This window comes from Phalacrocorax carbo, chromosome 23, assembly GCF_963921805.1.
Source record: "Phalacrocorax carbo chromosome 23, bPhaCar2.1, whole genome shotgun sequence".
NCBI classification, from domain to species: domain Eukaryota; kingdom Metazoa; phylum Chordata; class Aves; order Suliformes; family Phalacrocoracidae; genus Phalacrocorax; species Phalacrocorax carbo.
This window is the reverse complement of record NC_087535.1, coordinates 1,525,079-1,550,813: the sequence shown is the minus strand read 5'-3', so window position 1 is coordinate 1,550,813 and position 25,735 is coordinate 1,525,079. Positions and strand designations below refer to the sequence as shown.

The 25,735-nt window shown below is 45.3% G+C and overlaps 1 protein-coding gene across 4 annotated transcripts in view; it reads left to right on the top strand.

Moving 5' to 3' along the window:
• The window catches only part of IGFN1 (immunoglobulin like and fibronectin type III domain containing 1), a 39,639-nt gene extending 15,765 nt beyond the window's left edge, over nucleotides 1-23,874 (top strand). For all 4 annotated transcript variants that reach the window (XM_064472040.1, XM_064472039.1, XM_064472036.1 and 1 more), the window contains 17 exons: nucleotides 451-625; nucleotides 1,226-1,339; nucleotides 2,372-2,543; nucleotides 3,164-3,436; nucleotides 4,736-10,162; nucleotides 11,433-11,557; nucleotides 12,366-12,507; nucleotides 13,025-13,321; nucleotides 13,942-14,241; nucleotides 15,162-15,335; nucleotides 16,265-16,393; nucleotides 16,865-17,167; nucleotides 18,489-18,577; nucleotides 19,951-20,146; nucleotides 20,764-21,063; nucleotides 21,558-21,884; nucleotides 22,676-23,874. In XM_064472040.1, coding sequence (XP_064328110.1) covers nucleotides 451-625; nucleotides 1,226-1,339; nucleotides 2,372-2,543; nucleotides 3,164-3,436; nucleotides 4,736-10,162; nucleotides 11,433-11,557; nucleotides 12,366-12,507; nucleotides 13,025-13,321; nucleotides 13,942-14,241; nucleotides 15,162-15,335; nucleotides 16,265-16,393; nucleotides 16,865-17,167; nucleotides 18,489-18,577; nucleotides 19,951-20,146; nucleotides 20,764-21,063; nucleotides 21,558-21,884; nucleotides 22,676-22,689 — 8,557 coding nt within the window. In that variant the 3' untranslated portion in view covers nucleotides 22,690-23,874. The remainder of the gene's footprint in view (nucleotides 1-450; nucleotides 626-1,225; nucleotides 1,340-2,371; nucleotides 2,544-3,163; nucleotides 3,437-4,735; nucleotides 10,163-11,432; nucleotides 11,558-12,365; nucleotides 12,508-13,024; nucleotides 13,322-13,941; nucleotides 14,242-15,161; nucleotides 15,336-16,264; nucleotides 16,394-16,864; nucleotides 17,168-18,488; nucleotides 18,578-19,950; nucleotides 20,147-20,763; nucleotides 21,064-21,557; nucleotides 21,885-22,675) is intronic.
• Nucleotides 23,875-25,735: the final 1,861 nt, after the last annotated feature.

Genomic DNA, 25,735 nt, shown 5'->3' with positions numbered 1-25,735 from the left:
GCTAATGAGGGTCTGAGCGCTGGCTCCCAGGCCAGCTGCACAGACTGCTACGTGCACATTGCTGAAACCCCTTCACTTCCCAGGTGGGAACCTCCAAAGGTGCCCAGTGGGAATGATCTCTCACCTGGGAAAAACCCTGAACTGTTCTGAGAAATGACTTGGGAGAGTGCAAGTTGGCCTAGGCCAAACCGTGCCAGTGACTGATAATTTAACAGTGTGGACAAATGCACTACAGTCTTGCTCTATATGGGCCAGGTCAAGACTGTTCCTTGGCAGCATTTAATTTGTAGTGTAGATGCAGAAAACCTGTTCTGGAAGAGTCCCGTTCTCTCTTCTCTACATCTACAGGGCCAAGTGTACTATAGAGATGAAAGAGGATTAAGTATATAAAAAAAACCCATCTTGTTGTCTGTCAAAATGTCTAGATTTTTTTTCCCTCCTGGTTCTAAGGGCCCCAGCACCAAAACCAAAACCCATCGACAAAGAAGCAGTCTGGCAACTGTTGCTGCATGCAGATAGGAGAGATTATGAGAAAATCTGTATGAAATATGGAATTGCTGACTTCCGTGGGATGCTGAGAAAGCTGCAAGAGATAAGGAAGGACACAGAGATTGAACAAGGGGAGGTAAAATCAACTGAAACCACTGAAAGCACTGATTTTTAACAAACCGCATAGTCCTACAGTTCCTCAGTAGCTTTTGGAAACAGGCTAAACCTTCCTAAACTTCTTTGTAGATGAAGATTTTATTGTATGACAGAGAAAGATTTATGACAAGAAGTCGTAAATATATACTCATGCAGGCAAAAATGCTGTTGACTTTTTTGACATCCACTTCATAAATTCTAGGAGATACTGACCTTATTAAAGATCCTTTTATTAAACCACATTTCTAAATTCTGTATTCAGTTGCCTCTGATGAGAATTTGGACCCCGAATTGAACACTTATATGCCTGAGAGTCAAAACTGGCCTTCACATGCAGAGGCATGTAGAAACCTGGAAGGATAGTGGTTGCATACTGTGTGAATGACCAGGAGGTAGCACGTAAAAATAATTTGCCTACAGGAGGAAACTGTGGAAACTTACAGCTTCTTCTGTCCTCATAAAGTTAGAGGTAGCTCTTTTCTATGCAGATAAAAAGTAAATTTCACATTAGTTCAACAGTTTAAGAACTTCTGTCATGGTAACCTTATCATTTACTAGGTTCTTGTATCTTTCTTTGCAGTTAATAAACAGTGTCAAAAACTTTGAACACATCAAAGTCAACAAGGAGGGAAAAGCTACTTTCAGTCTGGAGATTGACCTGAAAAACAGTAACAGCAAAGTTTTTCTGCTTAAGGTGAGGGGGTGAGATGTGTTGGCTAGCTCATAGCAGCCACTGAAGTCTTCTATATAAGATGCTTGATCTGCTGGGCAGTGGCTGAGAGCAACCAAGCTTCTCAAAGTTGTCTGTCCATTGCAGAATCCTTGACTGGTTAGGAAGAAGTGTTGGTGTGGGGGACCAGGTAGTCTTTGGTGGTGACTATCACTTGGGATTTGTAGGTCCAAGTACAGGGGAAACGGTTAGTTGCTGACATCCTTTTGATTTCAACAGCTCTTCTGGTAAGAGAAAATTCTAACAGTGTATTTTGGGCTGTAGAAATTCTGCAGTCTCATGTAAGAAAAGCAGTCTGATTTTATTAACTTTCACAAGTGTGCTATTCCACTATAATTCACTTCTGCAAAGAAGATCTCAAGGAAATAAAACATCCCACCTAGTTCTGTAGTTATTGCACTGTGATCCCCAGGTCATCAGTGCTGTGGATGTTTTTCTGGAAGATACATTTCAGTCAAACTGTGGTTAGTGGCTTTAATATAGGGGAAATCAGAATTCATTAAAGAGGAGGTCAGACTAACTCTATGAACTTCTGAATCAAATGCATGACATGAAGCCTGCGCAGCCACCGTGTGGAGAAAGTAACCCACGTCTGTTACAGATAGGGAAGTGGTGAACTCGCCTGCTTACCCGTCTGTGAGGATGCTAAAATCTAAGCAAAGAAAGTAGTTTGTCTTCAAAGTTGCAGTGACTGTGTATGAGTTAAGCTTCAAAAGCTTGTGTGAGCTAAAAAATTACTATTGTTATGCCTAGTTTGAGTCTGATGCTCTATCTGCGCAGGACTTGCTGCACTTGGTATCGCCTGTGTGTAACATAAGCAATGAGCCCTGCCCACTTACAGCTGCCCGCTGCAAGTAGTCATAGAGTGTAGTCTTCTCTGTTGCTACTCATTTATATCAATAAAGTGATCGTAGCACTAATTTGGCCTGTTCTGTTTGAAATGCCTTCCGCTAGTTGTGTGTTGCCTTTTAAGAGTATATTCTTTCTCTCCCTTAGGATGGTCAGAAGCTCAGATATGGAACGGGGGATGAGTACAGAAAGCACTGCCTGAGGCAAATTGGAAAAAGGTATAATTTCATTGTCAACGATGTGCAGCCAGAAGATGCGGGCTTGTATCAAGTCAGAGTGGAGAACGTGCCTGTTTTCTCAACTGAACTGGATGCTGAATGTAAGGAATCAAGTTAGATGTATGCAATATGCAACCATCATTAATTGTTTTTTGCTGGAAGGCTTTATCTAGGAGCACATGCAAAGCTCAGCAGTAAAACCTGACAACTACAGAAGACTGTTTTTGTGTTGCCAAATAAGGGCTCCTTATGTGACACAGGTGAAAAAGAGCAGGAGGGTGATTATGTGATATGGTGTTACATTTGTAGTCCCAAGGTCTAGCTTCAGGTACCAGTTTGGCTCTGAGTTCTGCATGATAGCGAGCAAATTCCTTAATTTACCTCATGCTATAGTCTCCTTTTGTAAGCGCAGAATAGTAACTACCAACTCGATACAAGTATCATGCTGCTGAAATACATTAATGAATTATCAGCACATCACAGTCATGTGGTATAAATGTCTCAGAAGGTAATAAAGACAAAATTCTACTTTTCTGCTTTTCTGTCCCATAGAATTGGGCCCAGGAGCACATCTCAGTTTTTCCCTTTTCTGCTTAAACCAGTGCTCACAGGCATGGCAAGTTCCTGCCTTTCTTTCTTCCTCCAGCTGCAACAAGTTTTTCTTGGAAGACAGAAATAGCTCTCTCCTTCCTTTCTATAGCTTTTGATTTGTCCATTGCAGCCATCCCTGTGAGATTTAGGCAGCAGCTCAGTGATGTGCGTTGTCCCGAGGAAGAAGATGCTGTCTTTGAGTGTACCCTACACACGCCCTGCTACGACGCTGTGTGGCTACACAAAACCCACCTCCTCAAGCCCAGTGAGAAGCACCAGATCTCCGTAACACCTGATGGTCTGACCCACCAGCTGATTATCAAAAACGTTGTGCCCTCTGACAGCGGCATGTACACACTCGACACCGGACTCTGCACCTCAAATGCCTGGCTTATTGTAGAGCGTAAGTGACACTGTATTATTCCATGGTTTGGCTTGAGGTGTGTTAACAAAATAATATTCCTCTCACTGCTTGATTGCTCACTGGGATGATTCTATGATGAGAAATGAATTGTGGAGCCTCTAGTTCCTAAATTATACTTGACAAAATGAAGGTCTGGTTAGACCCTCTTTCCTCTTCAGATGAGACAATTTTTTCCCTTTTTATTAGTCCTGGCAAATCCTGTTAGCTTATTTACTCTACAGCTACTATGAAGTAGCACATTCTCCATCATTTATTGAAAAATACTCCATCTCTCCACATGTGTTTTTGATGAAGCTGTCACTGAACACAGTACAGCACACAGGAGATCAAGGTGCTTTCAAGGGCATCTTGCCAGATGGTATTTTTCCTTCCAAATTAGAGGTTAAACAGATTAGAAGAAGCTCAGAGGAAGCTGAGAAGATGGGAATCACTTCTTTCAGTGCAAGCAGATTAATAGCCGGCTCATATTTTTTTCTTCTGAAAAGTAGTTGCTTTGGTTTCTTTTGAGACCATGCTGCAGCAAAAGGTGGTCTCTCTCATAAAGGCTCTTTGATGGTCTTTCAGAAACAGTGCAGGTGAGTATGACGTACAAAGAAACTGCCCACTGAGTTCATTGAGCTGTTAATGCTCTACAGAAATTATATCTAGCCTGGAAATCAAGACATCGTGTGACCTGCTAGCTCCCACTGTTCATGTCAGAAAAGCCTGAATTTTGGATTAATACAAAGCTGTTCAGAGAACTGGAACATCTAGTCTTCAGGTTGGCCATGACTCAAATGCCAGGATGCCAAATGTGCAAGCTGCCTCGGTAGCAGTGAGATCCTAATTCAAGGTTGGGAGCTCATGGCCACTCTGTCCATGGCATATTCTGTAACTCCTCCAGGGCTGGAGGAGGAAGGCAAAAGGGACTAATGAGTCCCAAATACAATCTAAGCCCCTCTAAATTAGACCTATCATGCTGGAAGTTTGCCTTGTTTTCCTGCTTTTTTTGGTTTGTTTGTTTAAAATCATGTTTCCACTAAAAAGAATTGTCTTTTTAACTAAGAAATATAAGAATATGTCTGAATGTGACACTGAAAAAATTCAGGACTTGAATTGAGTTTAAATTTATTTAAATTTATTATGTTTCTGTGTTCTAGAATGAACATAACAAATGCTAACACATTTTCTTTGGTTGCTGATGCACTACATGACCTTTTGATTGTCTGTTCTTTTTTTTTTCCTCTCTTTTCCTGTAAATTATAACTCCTCCAATCAAACAATGCATCTTCAATACAGATGGCAAAGGAAAGAGGAGACAGGATGAGAGGGGTGTAAGAGAGAAATCTGAGTGGCTGAAAGAAGCATTGCTAGATACAGACAGGGCTAGGAAACTTCGACGCAAAGAATCTGGTGGTGAAGAAGATCATCTGATGGACACTGGTGTGGAAAAAGATGGCTGGTACAGAAAAGATCAAGGTGGCAGTCAAGGCCACTCCACTGATGTTGATGGAAGCCATAAATTTTTGGGAAAAGATGGGCTACGCAAAGCCCACAGAAATGGAAGGATGGGGTTTGGGCAGTTTTCTGGAGCAGACCTAGATGGAGACTCAACAACAAATGATGGTAGTAGCATTGGATTAAAAGGCTTAGGAGGCAAAAGTGGATTAAGGCCTTTCCATGGCAAGGATTCTATGACAGGCAGAGCAGATACTGGTGATGAATTAGGAGGAACAGGTGAATGGTATTCTGTAGATGGCAGAGCTGATGGTATGCTGGATGCTGTTAACATTGACATGGATGATGGAGAAGGCGTGGGCTCTCAGCATGACAAGGATGGTAAATTAGGTGATACTAGTTACAGAGCTGGCTTTGGGGGTGTTGGGAGATTAGGTGCTACTGATAGAAGTTCTGTGTTAGACGGACTCAATCATGATTCAACCAGAGTGGGAGATGGTAAGGGTAGTCTCCTCAGTAGCACTAGTCCAGGGACTGGAGCTGGAAAGGATGCTACAGGTACAGAGATTGCAGGAGGACTGAGGTCCCCCTATGGCAAGGATGGTCAGCTGGCTGCAGTTGATATGAATGGTGCGAGTATAAACAGAGAGGGACAAACGGGGACTCCCTATGGCAAGGATGGCCAGACACATAATGCTAGTGGTCATTTAGGTCAGGCAGGAAGGCATGGCTTGCTGTATGGCCCAGATGGTCTTCCAGCTGGAGATGGGACTGTATCTCGTGCAGGTGGCAGTTCTATAGGGGAAATGGAGGCTTTGTATGGTCCAGATGGTCGACCAGTTAAAGCAGGTGTTGGTGATGCTGGAGTAGCTGGTGCAGGGGGAATTGGGTCTCCTTATGGAAAGGATGGTCTCCCAACTGGAGCAGGTGTTGCTGGTGCTCGTGCAGGGGGAGTTGGGTCTCCATATGGAAAGGATGGTCTTCCAGTTGGGGCTGGTCTTGGTGGTGCCGGTATAAGTGGTGCAGGGGGAATTGGGTCTCCATATGGAAAGGATGGCCTTCCAGTTGGGGCCGGTCTTGGTGGTGCCGGTATAGCTGGTGCAGGGGGAATTGGGTCTGCCTATGGAAAGGATGGCCTTCCAGTTGGGGCCGGTCTTGGTGGTGCCGGTATAGCTGGTGCAGGGGGAATTGGGTCTGCCTATGGAAAGGATGGCCTTCCAGTTGGGGCCGGTCTTGGTGGTGCCGGTATAGCTGGTGCAGGGGGAATTGGGTCTGCCTATGGAAAGGATGGCCTTCCAGTTGGGGCCGGTCTTGGTGGTGCCGGTATAGCTGGTGCAGGGGGAATTGGGTCTGCCTATGGAAAGGATGGCCTTCCAGTTGGGGCCGGTCTTGGTGGTGCCGGTATAGCAGGTGCAGGGGGAATTGGGTCTGCCTATGGAAAGGATGGTCTTCCAGTTGGGGCCGGTCTTGGTGGTGCCGGTATAGCTGGTTCAGGGGGAATTGGGTCTCCATATGGAAAGGATGGTCTTCCAGTTGGGGCTGGTCTTGGTGGTGCCGGTATAGCTGGTGCAGGGGGAATTGGGTCTCCATATGGAAAGGATGGCCTTCCAGTTGGGGCCGGTCTTGGTGGTGCTGGTGTAGCTGGTGCAGGGGGATATGGGTCTCCTTATGGAAAGGAAAGTCTCCAAGCTGGAGCAGATGTTGCTGGTGCTCATGCAGGCGGAGTTGGGTCTCCATACGGAAAGGATGGTCTTCCAGTTGGGGCTGGTCTTGGTGGTGCCGGTATAGCTGGTGCAGGGGGAGTTGGGTCTCCATATGGAAAGGATGGTTTCCCAGTTGGAGCTGGCATTGTTGGTGCTGGTGTAGCTGGTGCAGTCGGAGTTGGATCTCCCTATGGAAAGGATGGTGTTCTAGCTGGGGCTGGCATTGGTGGTGCTGGTGTAGCTGGTGCAGGGGGAGCTGGGTCTCCATATGGAAAGGATGGTTTCCCAGTTGGTGCTGGCATTGGTGGTGGTGGTGTAGCTGGTGCAGGGGGAGTTGGGTCTCCATATGGAAAGGATGGCCTTCCAGCTGGGGCTGGTCTTGATGGGGCTGATTTTGGTGGTTTTGGAAGTGTTGGATCTCCCTATGGAAAGGATGGTCTCCCAGTTGAAGCTGGCATTGGTGGTGCTGGTGTAGCTGGTGCAGGGGCAGCTGGGTATCCATATGGAAAGGACGGTGTTCCAGGAGGAGCAGGCGTTGCTGGGGCTGCAGGTGGTGGCTTTGGAGGTGTTGGATCTCCCTACGGAAAGGATGGCCTCCTAGCTGGTGCTGGTGTAGCTGGTGCAGGGGGAGTGGGATCTCCATATGGAAAGGATGGTCTCCCAGCTGGTGCAGGTGTAGCTGGTGCAGGGGGAGTGGGATCTCCATATGGAAAGGATGGTCTCCCAGCTGGTGCAGGTGTAGCTGGTGCAGGGGCAGCTGGGTATCCATATGGAAAGGACGGTGTTCCAGGAGGAGCAGGCGTTGCTGGGGCTGCAGGTGGTGGCTTTGGAGGTGTTGGATCTCCCTACGGAAAGGATGGCCTCCCAGCTGGTGCAGGTGTAGCTGGTGCAGGGGGAGTGGGATCTCCATATGGAAAGGATGGTCTCCCAGCTGGTGCAGGTGTAGCTGGTGCAGGGGGAGTGGGATCTCCATATGGAAAGGATGGTCTCCCAGCTGGTGCAGGTGTAGCTGGTGCAGGGGGAGTTGGGTCTCCATATGGTAAGGATGGTCTTCCAGCTGGGGCTGGCATTGGTGGTGCTGGTATAGCTGGTGCAGGTGGAGTTGGGTCTCCATATGGTAAGGATGGTGTTCCAGCTGGAGCAAGTGTTGGTGGTGCTGGTACAGCTGGTCTAAGGGGAGTTGGGTCTCCATATGGAAAGGATGGCCTTCCAGCTGGGGCTGGTCTTGATGGGGCTGATTTTGGTGGCTTTGGAAGTGTTGAATCTCCATATGGAAAGGGTGGTGTCCCAGTTGGAGCTGGCATGGGTGGTGCTGGTGTAGCTGGTGCAGGGGGAGCTGGGTCTCCTTATGGAAAGGACGGTGTTCCAGGAGGAGCAGGCGTTGCTGGGGCTGCAAGTGGTGGCTTTGGAGGTGTTGGATCTCCCTACGGAAAGGATGGTCTCCCAGCTGGGGTTGGGATCAGTGGTGCTGGCGTAGCTGGTGCAGGGGGAGTGGGATCTCCATATGGAAAGGATGGTCTCCCAGCTGGTGCAGGTGTAGCTGGTGCAGGGGGAGTGGGATCTCCATATGGAAAGGATGGTCTCCCAGCTGGGGCTGGCATTGGTGGTGCTGGTATAGCTGGTGCAGGTGGAGTTGGGTCTCCATATGGAAAGGATGGTGTTCCAGTTGGAGCAAGTGTTGGTGGTGCTGGTGTAGCTGGTGCAGGGGGAGCTGGGTCTCCATATGGAAAGGATGGTGTTCCAGTTGGAGCAAGTGTTGGTGGTGCTGGTGTAGCTGGTGCAGGGGGAGCTGGGTCTCCATATGGAAAGGATGGTCTTCCAGTTGGAGCTGGCATCAGTGGTGCTGGCGTAACGGGTGCAGGAAGAGTGGGATATCCATATGGAAAAGATGGTGTTCCAGCTGAAGCAGGTGTAGCTGGTGCAGTTGGAGTTGGATCTCCATATGGAAAGGATGGTCTTCCAGCTGGGGCTGGCATTGCTGGGGCTGGTGTAGCTGGTGTAAGCGGAGTGGGATCTCCCTACGGAAAGGATGGTCTCCCAGCTGAAGCAGGTGTAGCTGGTGGAGGTGGAGTTGGGTCTCCATATGGAAAGGATGGTCTCCCAGTTGGAGCTGATATTGGTGGTGCTGGTGTACCTGGTGCAGGGGGAGCTGGGTCTCCATATGGAAAGGATGGTCTTCCAGTTGGAGCTGGCATTGGTGGTGCTGGCGTAATGGGTGCAGGGGGAGTTGGATCTCCATATGGAAAAGATGGTCTCCCAGCTGAAGCAGGAGCTAGTGGTACTGGTGTAGCTGGTTTTGGAGGTGTTAGATCTTTGTATGGAAAGGATGGTGTTCCAGCTGGAGCAGGTATTGGTGTTGCTGGTGCTGGTGCAGGGGTAGTTGGATCTCCATTTGGAAAGGATGGTCTTCCAGCTGGAGCTGGCATTGGTGGTGCTGGTGCAGGTGGTGTTGGATCTCCCTATGGAAAGGATGGTCACCCAATTGGAGCAGATGTTGCTGGTGCAGGTGGAGTTGGATCTCCATATGGTAAGGATGGTCTCCCAGCTGGAGTAGGTGTTGATGGTGGTGGTGTTTCTGGTGCAGGGGGAATTGTGACTCTCTACGGAAAGGACGGTCTTCTATCTGGGGCTGGGGCTGGTGGTGCTTGTGCAGGGGGAGTTGGGTCTTCTTATGGAAGAGATGGTCTTCCAGTGGGAATGGGAACTGGGGCTAGTACTGGTGTAACTGATTTTGCTGGTTTTGGGTCTCCATATGGAAAAGATGGTCTCCCAGCTGGGGCTGGGGCTGGTGTAGGTGGTACAAGGGGTTCTTTCTATGGAAAGGATGGTCTCCCAGCTGGGGCTATGTCAGGAGCTGCTCGTTTTCCTTTTGGCAGTGACAAAGTAATGGGATCTCCCCATGGCAGGGATGCTATGCTGCTCAGAGCTCAGGGATATAGAGATGGGGCAGGAGGAGATGGCTTTTCCTCAGAAGGTGCTGGTGTTGGTCGCTTTGCAAGTGCTGGGTCTCCCTATGGCAAAGACAGTGGGTCAGGTGGGGGCAGGGCTGGTGTGGCTGGTGGTGGCAGGTTGGGAAGTGATGAAAGGGAGTTACCTTCAGTCCATGGTAAAGAAGGTGTGGTAGGTGCTGTTGGACGAGGTGGTGAATATGGGCTGGATTCACGTCCTGGGAAATCTACAGGAGGTGAAACTGGAAAGGGCACTGCCAGAGACTTCAGAGCATCAGGGAACAAAGGCTCATCTCATGACAGAGATTCACTTTCAGGTCAAGGAGATGCCAGGGGTGAGGGCAGAGATTTAGGACAGTTAGGCTCCCTTCATGGCAAAAAATCTGCCTTTGGAGAGTCAGGGAGTAAATCCCATAACAGGTCTGTTGATGGGAGGAATTCAGGTGGTTTTGGTCAAGGGTCATTGGATTATGGTCAGATGTCAGATCTTTATGGTGGACTTCCTTCAATAAACCAGAGAAAAGAGGAACCTGGCCTTGATATTAAAGCAAATGATTTCTTGAAGAATACGGAAAGTATGGGAAAAAGAAGATGTTATTCCCTAGATGATCTGAAAGGTATGTGTTTAACTGACAACTTCTGTATTGCTCGTCTTTGCATTTTGATACCCACATTCCTAATCCTGGTGAAACTGAAAGTGAATCTTATAGTTTAGACAAAGGTAGCTATATGTAGAAACTTGGCTATACTGAGATCCGTTCCTCATTCCACCACTGATTTGCTGTTGACCTTACACAATTCACTCAGATCAAACTGCCTTTCAAGTCTATGTGATCTTTATTGAAAATATCTAAAACAGGTATCATTTGTTCATTCAAATAGATGCTTCAGATCCACATGGAACTTCAGCTCACAAACATACTAGTTCCCATATGGTTTCAAGGAATATGGCCATGTTTCTCTGCTGTTGTTCCAATTTAAAAATTATTGTATCACTTTATTTGTTCTAACATTTGGTGCAAATATCTGCATTTTTTCAGGTTCTGGGAACAAATCTATGCCTGCTTATATTGGATTAATGTGCACATTGGGCCCAATGTAAAGAGCTCTTTTCTCTTGTAACATCAGAAATAATAAAGTGTTGCATATAGTAAAAGGAGAGTAAAGTGTATGCAGCCATCTAAGACCAGTGGCCACACTAGCAAAATATAATGTGAAAATTGTAGAAATGGGAAACTTCATGTGTATAACCAAAGGGGAATTCTTCTCCAGTGGAGTTGCTGACAAGTTAGAAATTATCAAGGGAACCAAAACATAAATATAAATGAAGAAGCAAAATCAACAAAATTGGAGTTAATGGGGACGGAGGTTATTAGAGAGGGGATAAGGATGTTAATGGAGAAGATCTTGGGAAGGGAAAGAGGCATCCAGGGGCAGAGAATAGTGTGACTTGGGGCTGTTTAGGGGAAACCGGTTGGGCAGCCCTGTATCTGGTCAGTGCAGAGGAAAAGAATGATGTAGTCATATATCTGTATCCTGGAGTAGCCTATTTTTCGCCACTGGCTGTAGAGGGAGCCCAGACAGTCATAGACTTAAAATAACAACTCTATAGATGGATAACGTGATTTGTGATGAATCCGTTGCCCATTAGGTTGATGTTAGGACTATATTGTATGCAGGCCAGCTGGCGTTTCCCTTCAGTACAATGAGTTTATGCCAGCTGGCCCATAGCGTTGTGGTACAAAATCCTGTCATGACTACAGTATATATTTTTTAAAAAGCTCTCCTTTCTCCTCATGTGCACGTGCATTTTTATCTATACATTTCTCTCTGTCAGTGTAACACAGAGTTCTCATCTTTTCAACATTTTCTTTTCTGAATGTTCAGTGCCACGCTGTCATCTCAACAAACAGTTACTTGATGTCAGAGTCCTGAAAGGGGAACCAGCTGAGCTGTCTTGCACTGTCAGTAAAGTTGATGTGACAGGAACCTGGTTTAAAGATGGATTAAAGGTAGGTGTCCTCTAGCTACTGTTTGCTTTGGTTAGCAATGTTCTGCTCTCTGGCTCTGCCTCTTATCAAGTGTCATGTCAACGTGTCCTTCCCTCTGCCAGTCTTACTGTAGTCCAAGTATGGCCCTGGAAAGATTCTGCAGGAACCTGTTGATAATAAAATTCCTGGTAGAAGCCCAGCCAGATTTCTCCCCCTTCCTGCTGCAAGACATTTCTGTTCTTGCTGACAACAGGAGGCTTTGGGTTTTCCATTCTTTTTCATAGGTGGAGATGGTGTGGGTCTCTTCCTTGCAACGCAGTCCCTTTTCTTTTACTTGGTGAATGAGAGAAATATGCAAAAAGTGAGGGAAAAAATCTTCAAAGGATCCTTCAGGCAGACATAACACAAAGAGTACTCTTTCAAATTAGTGCTTAAGGTCAAGCATAGACATCATATTCTACGTTCCAAAACAACACTGAGGAGTAATTCCAGGTGTGGGATCCAGATGATACTGTAGGAGGTCTGAGGTACCATACTCAAGCATGGGCCAAATTTTTTCATCATTAAGAGTAAAAAGAGAGAACTTGGAGATTTTACGAAAAATTATTCTAATGGACCTTGAATCAAGTCTTTGTGGGGAGTATGTTGACAATGCTTACATGTAACGTTTCCAGCTGAGTAATCCCAGAATGTTACTGTAATTAAACGTGCCTGTCATTCATAAGTCTTTTCAATTACATATCACATTTGTGTCCGTCCAGCTTAAGTTCGAATTGCCCTTTTTTTTTTTCTTTTTTTTAAGAATGGGTCTCTGTGTTTTACCTTGTAGTTAAAAAGCATGGATGGAGTCTGTTTTGAAAAGGACGGTCTAGTACATAAACTGATTATTAACAAAGTGGAAGATATTCATGCTGGGAAATACAGGTTTGAAGGTGGAGATATAAAAACTGAAGCTTCACTTTTTGTTGAAGGTGAGTCTATTCAAACTACCAGTGCAGCATGCTAGCCTGGTGTGCTTGAAAGGTAATACGTTTTCTCAGAGGCCTATAGTTGGTTATGGAGACAACTTTCTTATAAAGAATTACCATGTAAATAGGAGATAGTTTTTGTACAGGATGGTGCATTTTGTATTTACAAATTTAACTAGGGAGCTTTCCTGAATAGCTTCTATTATTAACCCAAAGTCTCTTGGGGTGCACATAACACTTTATCAGACCAGATTCTTCATTCTGGTGTTTGGTGTACTGTCTATAAGAAATTTGTTCCAGTGAAAAGGACAGTCTGATACCACAAATACTTCATGATAATTATCCTGTAGCAAAGTACATGTATGTATGTGAAGTACTGAGCATGCAACTAAAAGTGAAGGTCCAAATGTTGTGAGCTTCTGAGCATTATTGGCAGCATCATGAGGAAAGCCCTTCCCTCCAAGGTGAGCCTTATCATCTTTGAATTGCAGTTTTTAATGACCTTGTATCATCTGCTTAGATCCTCCACAGGTTGACAAAGTTCTCCTCAAAAACTTAACAAGTGTTCCTACTGTGGCCAAGGCAGGGCAGCAAGTAAAGATCAAGATCCCTTTTGAGGGCCGTCTGCCAGTCAGAGCAACATGGCTGAAGGACAGAATGGAGCTGGTAGATGACACAAGGATTCGTGTTGATAAAACAGAGACCTTTACCATGCTGTCCATCTCCAACAGTGAGAGAAAGGACTGTGGGGATTACAAAGTCAGGCTGAAGAATGACAGTGGGGCCCTGGACATCAACTTAAAGCTTGTGGTAATAGGTAAGAGTCCCGTAACATCCACTATGGCGATCATTGTAAAGCTTAGGCAGGGAACCCGTTAACACTGGTGGCAATCTTATTTAGAGCTACTGGGTATTCCAAGGTAAGCAAGACGATGTAATTTTCCACTAAATCAGGGTACAAGCAAAGATTGCTGACATGTTTCTTGCCCTTTAGTACAAGGTAACATAAATCTAGTTTGGTTTTGCATGGCCTCGGCAGCTGAGTTTTGAATGTTGGGGGACTGTGGGATATGAGACTATGCACAACAGGCAAATCTAAAATAGGTCATCGAGGCCAAATTCAGCCCTACCATGAATGTCTGTGGTCTTTTGTAAGACCAGAAATGGTGTTCTTCCTTATAAGCAAGCTGAAATGGTGCAGTGCTTATGTGAACTACTAGCCCATGGAGGAAGGGCCTGGCTTCCTCCACACTTGCCAAAAGTTAAGAGTGGAAGTCTTGAAGAGGCAATTCAAGTGCCTAGCCCTCATTCTGCAACTGTGCCTGTATTCCATCAGAAACTGAGCCTCCTAGCTGGTGAGAAAGAGACCGTGTCTGCTCCAAACCCAGGAACACATCTGGGTCCGGAGCCAACTCATAGTCTATGTTCACCTTTCAGACAAGCCACAGCCACCTGCAGGACCCATCAAAATTGTAGGAAGCTCTGCAAATGACATCACCATTCAGTGGAAGCCCCCAAAGGATGATGGGGGCAAACCACTGCAAAGCTACATTGTTGAGAGACAGCAGGTAGGCAAGAACGACTGGGTGACTTTGGGAGAAACCCCCAGGAGCTGTACTACCTTCACTACTAACAAAGTGGAACAAGACATGAGCTACTACTTCAGGGTGAGAGCTGTGAATGCCGAGGGAACTAGTGACGCGCTGGAATCAGAGGAAGTGAAGGCTGTCAATAAAGGTAAGGAAGACCTTTTCATAATTGTGTTTGACAGCTATCTGGGGAATTCATTATCAAAACTGGCATCAAAGAAAATTCATGGTGTTTTGGATGTTGGTACAGATCTAATCTTGAATCATGGCTGTGAAGTCTTCACACAAATCTGTGGAGATTGTACATTGAGACTAGAAGTTCATTGTAGGCTCTGGTGATGCAGAGTGAGATGGCGTTGCATTCTCAGTTATGCTCTGTTCTGAACTGGAAAGCAAGTTTCATGGGGGAAATGCCATATGCATCAAGATCAGAGAAAATTTTTCCTGGGGTGGCTACAAAGGGAACATGTGAGGCCTTTTCTTAACTCCACAGGCAAAGGGTGTCTCTGTATGTGCAGCATTTTTCAGTAAGACTACTTCATTCCCCTGATTTCTAAGCAACTAATTCTATTCTTTGTTCTTCAATGAATTTAAATACTAGAACAGTTTTGCCGTGAGCATGAATGGAGTACTAGAGAGAAAGCAATGCTTTATTTCTAATTTTCTTCTTTCTGCATTCTCCTTCTCAAGACCATGAGAAGCCCTGCATTTTGAGTGCAGAGGGATAAGAAAATCCATTCTGTTTCCAGATTCTGTCATTAAAAGCAAGAATAATGCTGACTTTTCCTAGCATGTAAGAATGTACGTGCCTCACTCTGTAGGCTAACAGTGGAGTTGTCAGTTGCGATGACAGCAGGTCATTCATGAAAACAAAATTCAGGAACAGAGGACCATGCTGGTTCCTGTTTGTGTGGGGAATAGGATACGCAGCTTCAGGTCTCGGTCAGGTTTTCAAAACACATCCATATGAATACCTTGGGGAAACTGAAAGAAGAAATGGCACAGAACACTTTCTTATCTTTCAGTAAAAATATACCTGCTAATAATGAAACACTAATGTCTTTCCAGATTCACCTGGTGCCCCAGATCCCCCTGAGATTGTCAGTGCCAGCAGAGACACCATCACAATATCCTGGAAAGCACCTCGTAAAACTGGCAGTTCCCGAATTGTGGGATACTTTGTTCAAAAACGCAAGAAGGGTACCATGACCTGGCTGCCGGTCAACAATGTGCCTATAGCAGGTAGGTAGCTTAAATCCTGGAACAGACTGGAAGACTTGGAAAAGACAAGAATGTCAGCTGGGTTCAGGAGGTAACACTCTGATCTTTGTGGAGTTGCTGCCTTCTAACTCCTTGCTTTCTGCTTAGGATCTGATATCTTTTCACACCACTGCTTTTCCTCTTGAATTCTTGGGCTGCTGACTGTCCCCATCACAACCATATTACCCCTCTCTGAAGTTTTACCTTTTTATCTTTCACAGCTCTAGAGTAAGCATTTTTTCACAAGTAAGGTTTTTTCACAAGTCAGGTTACACAGCTGTGCCATAGCAAAGCCAGGCCTTGGTTTTATTCACAGGTGAATGCCTGGGAGGGAGATTATGATTTTTTTCAAGATTGTGTGCAAGCGTATAGCTGGAGAAGAGTGCAGAGAAGCTCACTGCTGCGTTCTGGGACATAGCTCCTCTATAGAAAAACTGATGTCTTCAATTTTTGGAACTGAAATCGTCACATGCAGAACTACTGTCCTCAGTTCTCACCCTAGGAACTTGGCAGACAAGAATTTATAAATGCAACGAAGATAAAGAAACCCAAGTGATGTTTATGAGCTCCAAAATGTGTTTTGACTATAGCTATCAATTATCTATCAGTTGCAAGCTAGGACTTCTTATCTGGTGTAGAAGAATTTAGGGTTATCCCATGAGGAAAAGCAGTGTTTATCCTTTCTCTAACCTTATAGCTCTCAAATACTGTTTGATTTGAAAGGGAATGCAATGAACACGTCCCAGAAGTACACGTGCACTAGGATAGGGAAGGGCAGGGGAATCGGTGACATCTCCTGAGAATTATTCAGTCCACAGTTCTACGTGGAGTAAAGTACAACATTGTTGTCTCACCCTTTCCTGCTTGGGGAGCAGCAAACCTGAGCCAACATGCTCCTTTTCTTTCTGCAGACAAGAAGCTGAAAATGACCAATCTCAAGAAAGGTCTGCAGTATGAATTTCGTGTGGCAGCTGTCAATGCTGCTGGCACAGGAGATGCCAGTGAACCGTCACAGCCTGTCTTTGCACGGGATTCCATGAGTAAGTGCCCTGCCCCCCATCCTGGCTCAGGGATACATAAAGCTGGCGATGAGGTCTGGCGATGTTAGTGGAGAGGGGCGATGGTTTTAAATGCTTTGTAAAAGGATGTGAAGACAAAGCTCAACTAGTTGGGGAATGTTTCATGGCTGGGAATCTGCTATCAGCATGAGGAAGGAATGGAAGGATGTCCTGCGTGATGCCTAAGTCAGGCTGTGGCGGACTCCCTGTGTGGGACTTACGTGCAGTGTGGAGGCGTGCTCAGGATGGGTTTCAGACTGTTTCAGGAGCGTTGCAGATTGTGCTGCATAGCTGGCACCTGGATCCAGCTTTGAAGAACTGGGACAAAGTGGAGGCAAGACAGCAGGGTGGATAACTAGTGCACTTTAAAAATGTTGGGGAATCTCATGAAGTGACTGAAAAGAGGGGACAGAAATCCTAGAAAAAGATTTTAAATAAAATTTCTCTTTTCAGAACCTCCAGGTCAAGTGCAGGACCTTAAAGTGAGCAGCAGTGACAGCACTAGTGTCACCTTGACATGGAGGAGACCTGAAGCAAAAGATGGGGGTGATGTGAAAGGCTATGAGGTGGAGATGCGGTCTTCTGACAAACTCAACTGGACCAAATGCAATACTCTTCCCATAGAGGCGACCACTTACACAGTTAGAGGCCTCCAAGCCAAGGAGATGTACTTCCTACGCGTCAGAGCCATCAATGACAGTGGCCCTGGGGAAGCCACAGAGATTGACGCTTGCATGGAAGCTGCTCGCCCTGTAGGTAGGTCGAGTGGGCTGCTTTCAGAATGAACAAGGTCATGCTGTAGGTAACAGGATGCAGTCAAGGTCTGTAGGTCACTGTGACGAGCTTCTTCCAAGTCCCAGACTGTAGCAGAAAGACAAGTACTGCATTGCTCCTCTAGAGCATGGTCTGAGTTGGTCATGTCATCGGGAAATCCTGAAGGCTTAACTGATAATAAATGTGCAACGCACAGTGTTCTGCTCGTGTTAAAGACTCATTATGATAAAAGAACCCCCAAAACTGTATTTTCTCCTTGGATTTACATTTTGCCCCCTGTGTGGAGCTATACCACAGTTATGATCACCAGACAGGAACCACACGTACGTTATAGCCTACCCATGCTCTTTTAAGGGGAAAAATAGAGTTTTCAGTCTATTTTTGTACATTCATGGCTCTGACACATTTGTACCTGAATTCTTGTGGAATTAAACATTTTATTTTGTTCTCTTAAATCACAATTGTTATGTTGGGTTTTGTAAACTTCATTTTCCTTTTTAATTTTCTAGTTTGAAATTTTTCACCATTTTCACTTTTTCGTCTTTATTTATAACCTGTAGCTCTGGGATTTTTTTTTCCCCTGCTCTTTGGGAAAGTTGCAGAAATACAGAAGTAAGAGATAATTTTGTGAGAGATTAATCTTCCTTAACTTGGGTCCTAAGTGAAAATGCCTACTTTTGGCCTATGCCTGGAGGATCCTTTTCTAATCAATCAGTAACTAGATAAATTTAAGTCCATCTGGGAAGCAGTTTTTTCAGTTTTAAACTGGAAATGCTAAATACAATTGAGCACTACTGTATTTGGCATTTTTATATGGATGAAAAGAAGGAAAAACACTAAATACTTGAAAAGATTATTTTACTAAACTCAGGCTGGTTTCCTGAGGATGTTCTGGACTCTTTATTGCACATGTGTGTCATAAGAGTCCATTGCATTTTCATTTTCCCCTAGATGTCGTTTTACACAAAGGATCATCCATGTGATGAAGTAAAGTGTGTCAAAGAGCCAATTTCTCCATGATTGAGACGTCACATGTATACAAACATTGTTGTGACTGTATTTTTAGATAATTTCCCTTTGTTTAGTCATAGTGATAAATTAATACTAATAAAATTTGAAAGGTTAAACTCTGGTTCTGACTCAAGGAGCTCTTTTCTCCACAGTACCACTATGAGTTTATCAACAGCCTGCAGACTAGATGTTGGAAAGGCATTAGGGGTATCAAACACATCTGTATGAGTTTGTCAGCCAGTGACTCTGTAATAATGTACAACTTTTTTATTGTATTCACTGCCTTTTCCAGTTTTTCCCAGGTTACTAATAGATGACACGGTGAAAAGTTTCCTGGTTATAAGAGCAGGAAATACCATCCGAGTGAATATTCCCTTTGAAGTAAGTATTCAAATGTGTTTGTAAGAATTCCCCATCTGTTTTCGTATTGTAGTCGATAGCAGACATGAAAACTGAGCTACTGTTTTCTTGGCATGGATTTTTGTTTACAAGACACTGGGCAAATCCTTTAACCTGCCTGTGCTGTAAGCTTTCTGGATGAGGAAAACATGAACAAGAATTCAGCTGTCACTCTTGGCATTACTGTTTTATGAGATTATGGTCATTCATTAACCTCTGCAAACAAGGCACAATGCTGTCCATCCAACCATATCAATATTATCAGCATCTGATACTAATCTGTCATACTTTGAATTTAAAAATCAGTCGATTTCCCTCTGACTCCCTCGGAAGGCCTTGGGGTAGCATTTCTAGCAACATCCTTTTGACTGTGTTTGTCTTACTAAGCAGCAGGACTTAAGCTGTATGACTTGAGAACTAGGTATGCACTGAGAGAAAACCTGTGTGCTTTGATGTAAGCTGGGAACAACACAGGTAACGTCTGGGATATCAAGAAGAGGTTGATGAAGGCAAAGCGTGGGTGTTTGCTGGCCATTGTCCTAATCACTTGGAGAGCAGAGACCAAAGATGGCTTAATGGAAATAAAGACTTTGAGGATGTGTTTTTCTTTCCAAACCAGCAGATCTTTTTAAAAGTAGAAAATACTAACTACTGATGTCAACTGTTGTTCTTGATCTAGCACACTTTGCTTGACATAGTTAACCTGAACACCTTACTACAATAAAATTCTTAAAAGACAGAGAGAAAGAGAAAAGTTACAAAGAAACTTTAGAGCAGCCCTTTATCCAAGGCTCTTAGATCCATATTTCTAAATATTACTTCACTGAGTCATGTAGGTATACATTTGGGACAAGTTAATGAAACTAAAGATGTAAATGACAGAATCCCAGAATGGCGGGGGTTGGAAGGACCCTCTGGAGCTCACCCCGTCCCACCCCCTGCTGGAGCAGGCACCCCCAGAGCAGGGGCACAGGGCCGCGTCCAGGCGGGGGGTGAATGTCTCCAGGGAAGGGACCCCACAGCCTCTCTGGGCAGCCTGTGCCCCTGCTCGGGCACCCGCACAGGGAAGGGGTTTGTCCTCATGTTCAGGGGGAACTTCCTGTGTTCCAGCTTGTGCCCGTGGCCCCTTGGCCTGGCGTTGGGCACCGCTGAAAAGAGCCCGGCCCCATCCCCCTGACACCCGCCCTTCAGATATTTATAGGTATTGATGAGACCCCCCTCAATCTTCTCCAGGCTGGACAAGCCCAGCTCTCTCAGCCTTTCCTCACAAGGGAGATGCTCCAGCCCCTGATCACCTTGGCAGCTCTGCGCTGGAGGCAAAACAAATGGGCTATAACGTCTCTTGTTCTCTACAGGCGTCTCCAGATCCAGTGGTGACTTGGTTAAAGGATGGGCTTCCTCTTCCAAACCGGGCTACAGTAAACACCAAGGATGGTACCATCCAGCTGCTGATTGGAGCAGCTGAGTTCACTGACAGCGGCATCTACACTGTTGAGCTCCAGAACGGGTTAGGGAAAAGAGAAACATTCAGCTTCCAAGTTCAAGTTACAGGTAACTCACTCACTGCCATATATATACACATAGAGATTTACTGCGAGTAGGCAGTAGGCAACGAACCAAGTTCAGCATGGAGAGCTCTGATGCAGTTAAGCCGTGCAGGAACAGGGAGAACTAGAGTACAATTTTCCATGAGATTCAGTCTCGCCACTCTGTGATATCACCTGGCTAAGTCTGCAGGACAGAGCGATCTACTGATTAAAATTACACCCATCTTCCAGAGTGACTCTGCTTAAAAAGGCAAACCACAGGAGAGCAGTTCATGCTCTTTGTAGCAGTGTAAGGTTAGTCAGCAGCAGGCTGTAGGACATTTAGTCATAACTACAACAACTCTGTATGCTGTCTCCCTAAAAGGTGAGAAGGTTTAGCTGTACCAGCCCTCATGTCCTCCCCGTAGGAAGGGAAGGAGGCCCAGCAATGCAGGCGTAACACAGCAGAAGTTCAATTAATAACAAAGGAGCTCATAGAGAAGGAATCAAATTTTTGTCCCTTCTGAGGGAGAGGATGTTTACTTAGCCCCCCCCCAGACATAGAATGGACTCAAAGTTTTTAGGATTCTGTACTGTGCCACTTTCCCTGCGTCTTTGATTTTCTTTGCCTTCACCTGACAGACATCCCACAGTCGCCGGGACCTGTTCAGTTGGAAGAGAATGTGCCAAATACAGTGACGGTAACCTGGGAGCCATCAGCATCTGAGAAATGGGAAAATAATCTCTACTACACAGTCCTGAAGCGTGAATCACAGAAGGGCTTGTGGCACATGGTGGGTGACCTGATCTACACCAACAAGTTCACGTACACCAAACTGATCCCAGGCCGGGATTACTACTTTAGGGTTGTGGCAAAAAATAGCTTGGGAGCCAGTGGTCCATCTGACACCTTGAAGCCTTGGAGAATTCGAAAACAAAAGGGTAAAACAGCTTTTACAAATAGTTATCTGTGTGCTGTCATGCTTTTTGTCTTTTATTGTTTCTAGCATACCATCCTGAATTGGGCCCCTCCCCCGTGAATCTTTAGTTGCCCAGAACAAGAATGCACAGATACCCTAAGAAATTCCAGTTTGGCAGTGAAGGCTTGTCCTTTCTGCATGGATGTTGTGCAGATAGATCCTTCATTTCCAGCCATTATATAATGTAATTTGCCCCAAAATTAATTCCCAGAAAATCTAAGGCTTAAGTTTTGCAGAAACCAAAGTTTCTGGCTTCAAAGTTAAACTCTGGCTAATTTGAGAAGAAACACGGATTACAATCCATAGGTGCATGGGATCTCTGGCGATTTGCAGTGCAAAATGCCATCCACTCTGCACAACCAAGTGTCACTGAAAAACAGTCCTTTAGGCCCTGACTTCTGTTGCTGTGAGGCGGTATCTCAGGCTGTGTTTGTATGTGGCTTTTTTCTTTTACAGCTGAATCTCAAGTCAAACCACAGAAATACAAGGGAGTTAACCAAAACCAGCCCCCAAGATTCCTCGTCGCGTTGAAGCCTCATGTGGTGACTACTGGGAGTGAGTGCCGTATGAGCTGCGCGGTCGGAGGCCATCCCGCTCCAAAGATCACGTGGTACAAGGACAGCAGAGACCTCTCCAATGATCCGAACTATTTTTGTACAAACAACTTTGGGGTCTGCTCCCTGGTTGTCCTAGGTGTCACAAAACAGGATGAAGGAGAATATATGGTAGAAGCCACCAATGAATTGGGCCGTGCGTTCAGCAAAGCCTTCCTCACTATTAAAGGTAACAATCTTTAATGCTTCTCTTCCTTCATTGTGTGATGTCAAGGTATGTCATTGCTGTCGAGAGGCCTTATAAATGGTTGCTGTACAGCTTTATGTACTGACAAGAGCAAGGCAGTGAATATTTGGACTGCTTTACTGAATTTTTGGTTAACCTACTAGTGATCAAGTATGAAACAGAAATAGGAATGAAAAGGCAGATGTGAGGAAAACACTTAATTTCTACATGAGCCTGAGGTTTTGGTTGACCTTGAGAAAATCTTTTAGAAAGAAATATCCCATCTTCATTTAGTAAGATAATGTCTAGGTTAGACTTTTCTACAGTGCAGGAACTGCAGAAGAGAAGAACCTGCAGCGTGTGCAAGCTTATGTGAAGCAGTGAGGAAAAAGCTGGTGTTAGGTGGCCAAAGGCAATGAGAAGGGATGAAAGAGAGGAAGGTGGCATGAGTTAAACGAGGCCATTGGGGATCCTGATGTGAATAGAGAATCAGTGTAGGTGACTGAGGATAGACACATGGTGGATATACTTACGGATAAATATCGTTGGCAGTTTTACTCAGTTCATTATGAAATATCCTTCACTTTGAGTTAAATGTTATCCTTTTAATGCAATTCAGAATACCTCGTTGGGATTATACAAGTGGAGAAATGGGTCAGTTAAATCCCTGTAATTCTTTTGCAGACATTAGTCTTTTTGGCCCTGTAACATTTCAGGTCCCCCTTCCCGTGCACCTGACAGGCTATGTCCCTCATTACAATACTGAGCTACATCTCTCCCTTTCTTATTTTCAGACTCCACCTTGTAGCACAACCGTCCTGAGAACATCTCTGCACTACTACGCCAACGAGGTTTTCACTGAGAACTGACTCTATACGAAGGCTACATATTTATTTTCAGATGTGCGTTATAGTCTGAGTGTTTTATTTTTCAGATCCAGTAGTTGCATTTTGAACATGATGCTGCATTGTAGTCAAATGGGGAAAGAAGCTTTAAGAGAATTGTATCTTTTTGTAATGATCATGGCTTTCCACATGGCTTTAAAGCACAGATGAGAAGCTTCAGGAACACAGAAGATGAGAGGAAAAATAATTAGCCAAAATGAAACTTTCCATGGAGAACACAGGCGTGAGAGATCATTCTGCCACACCACTCTCCTGCTGTCAGGCTGCGACAAGAATATCTCTTGACACCAGAGATCTGTGAAGCTGAGATCTATGAGGCCTTTTAGCATGTGGTTTTCTAATCCGAAGCAATCATTTTAGATTCCATGTAATTCTCAGCAGGTTTCCTAATTCTGGTAGAAGCAGTTTTGCATGTATTCCACTACCAGTAGCAGCTAAGTATATTATTTTCCCTAACCTCTAGGCTGAAAAGAGTATCTGCTTGCTAGTTTTATCTGGGCAAGAGATAAATTCTCAGACTAGGCTAACATGGGGTAGTGCTACTCACAGTGAAAATGTGTTGGCGGGAATTAATGGAAATCTAGAACCAGTTGTATTAGTGTGAGCGGATGAGTGCTGTACTTAAGAAACCTACTATAGCAAGTGCCGTAAAAAAGGATGTATCAGTCCTAAACTACCACGTTAGTATCACCTTCGAAACATAAGTGCCTCATGGCATTGCTAGAATGTTTTTGCCTAATGCAAATAAGAAGTTAAAAATCTTTCATGTTTGACCAGAAAGATGAGGTACCACCAGAGATCCTCTGTCGTGGCTGGGGGATGCCATCACTGAGCGGAGGAGACGGGAGAGCAAAAACGTTAGGGTGACTGTACGAACGTATAGCGTTGTAGCCTTACCACCGAAGGAACCTTGATGACAGCATCTAGAGGACAGGAGGGTCTAGATCAAAGACACAAAGCCACTGAATCCTCAGACAGCCAGTCAAACATTTATGTGGGGCTGAAATGTTCTTTCTGATTATATCTTGTACAATGTTGTACAGACATAGTAACAGCAGATTATGGCATTAAAACATAATTCAGTAAAATCTACCGTGAGTAAGTGTTTATTTTGGAGGAGGAAGCCCAGCCAGTTCCTGAATGCCAATCCACATCTGTTGCAACAGTGTTTTCACATGTAATGGCTATATATAAGTTCACCCCTCACCCTGTGTTGCGTATGTAAGTTCCTGTTCAGTCTTGGAAGAACAGAAGAACAACAGATATAAGGCTTTTACAAATATATTTCTCGCTAATATCTGAGCATGCTGATGGAGTGGCAGAATAGTCTGGTCTGTAATAATGCAAATTATGTTCAAAAAAGATAATGATGTGCATGGCAGCATAAGCCAGCCACTTACTGATCAGGATGTATCTCTGGAAGTGAGCTCATACCTCCTTCCTTGAAGCCATCAGTACCAGCTGCTACTGGGAACAGTTATGTTTCATGCTAATCTTAAGCAAGGATTGTTTTATTTATACCATGATAACCTTCACCTCTGTATTGTGACCTGTCTCAGGCCCTCCTTGATCTACCAGATGAAGCCTATGTACATTCCACCTTTTATAAGCAAGAGAAATAGAGGGATACTCCCCTTCAAGTGTCCCCTTTAAGGGGCACAACTGTCTGTTCTTCCCTTTGGGCTCCAAGCAAAAATGGGCTGTCAACTCCCCCAAATCTTGTCACAGAAACCATCTCCCAGGAGAGCGGGGCTTCCAGGACTGCCGGTGTGGACCCACCTGGCTCCAGCCTTGTTGAATGTACCGTCCTACAGAAACGGTGCCTAGCCTGTGCTCTGTGCCGTGCTGAGGCCACTTGTCCCGATATCCTGACACCTCGAGCACTTTTGGTAGCTAGGTCGGTCAAGTCCTTTGATGTGCTACTTGTCCACCCTTTGAAAGAGCATGGAGGCTGGGCACAGACAGCAAGCGTCCACTGAGCCATCTGCCATGGTTCAGTGGGTGAGATGGGTGTAGGTGCTGAGCCAGAAGCATGGGACCATGGTCAAGAAAGAAAACGCCTGCTGCTGCTGCTGAAGGACTACTTCAAGCTCAGTTGGATACTGCAGTGCTGCATCTGGATGAGGGGCCATCAGGATTTAGATGTTTCTTCTGAGGTGGCCTGTTGCTCCATGCAAAGAGGGAAAATCAGCTCCTGCAAGGAGCGGGACATGCTGCTCCATCCCGTTGGGGGAGGACCATCTCAGTTTCTGCTTCCCTATTGGCAATGACCTGATTATCTTCCCTGTAATCCACATGTTTATGGATCCCAGCAAGCTTGAATCAGGTTCGTACCTGGAGCTGCCCTTACTCTGAATATGCTGAGAGGAGAGAGATGCTCTCTTGAACGGCTGAGTAACAAACGCCAGGTTTTCACTAGCTTCAGATTGACTTACACTGGTGAAGATACTGCAGGAGCGTGTGGTAGTTTCTGCGTAGCCAGTGTGCAGCGGTAGGGTTACTTTTTTCCCTGACTGATAAGATAAGGGCCAAGCTTGTTGGAAGGACTTGAGGGTTTGAGATTGAAGCCTGAGTGCTCTCTGGAAGAACCTGGCAGAGTAGGAACAGGGGCGTCTTGTAAGTCTTGCTGAGAGTTGGAGACTTATCCCTGTGCACAGATGTCAGCATCAATTCGAGTGAGTCCTCTGCTGTTGTTCTCTTGAATATTTTACTTTCCAGCCCTGCATGCTTAAAGTGCTGGTACTGACCACCTGGGGAGCAGGGCTGAGCCATACGTGTCAGGCAGGGCTGCAAGACCGAGAGCCTGAGCAGCGGTGTCAGTAATTCCACAAGGCACAGGTTGTGTGCACAGGTAAGACCACAGCGCTAGGCATGGCCGGTCAGCATGAGAAGTGAATGTTTCGAAGCCAGCAGCGCTGCTTGTTTATCCTGTGCATTTTGATTACAGCA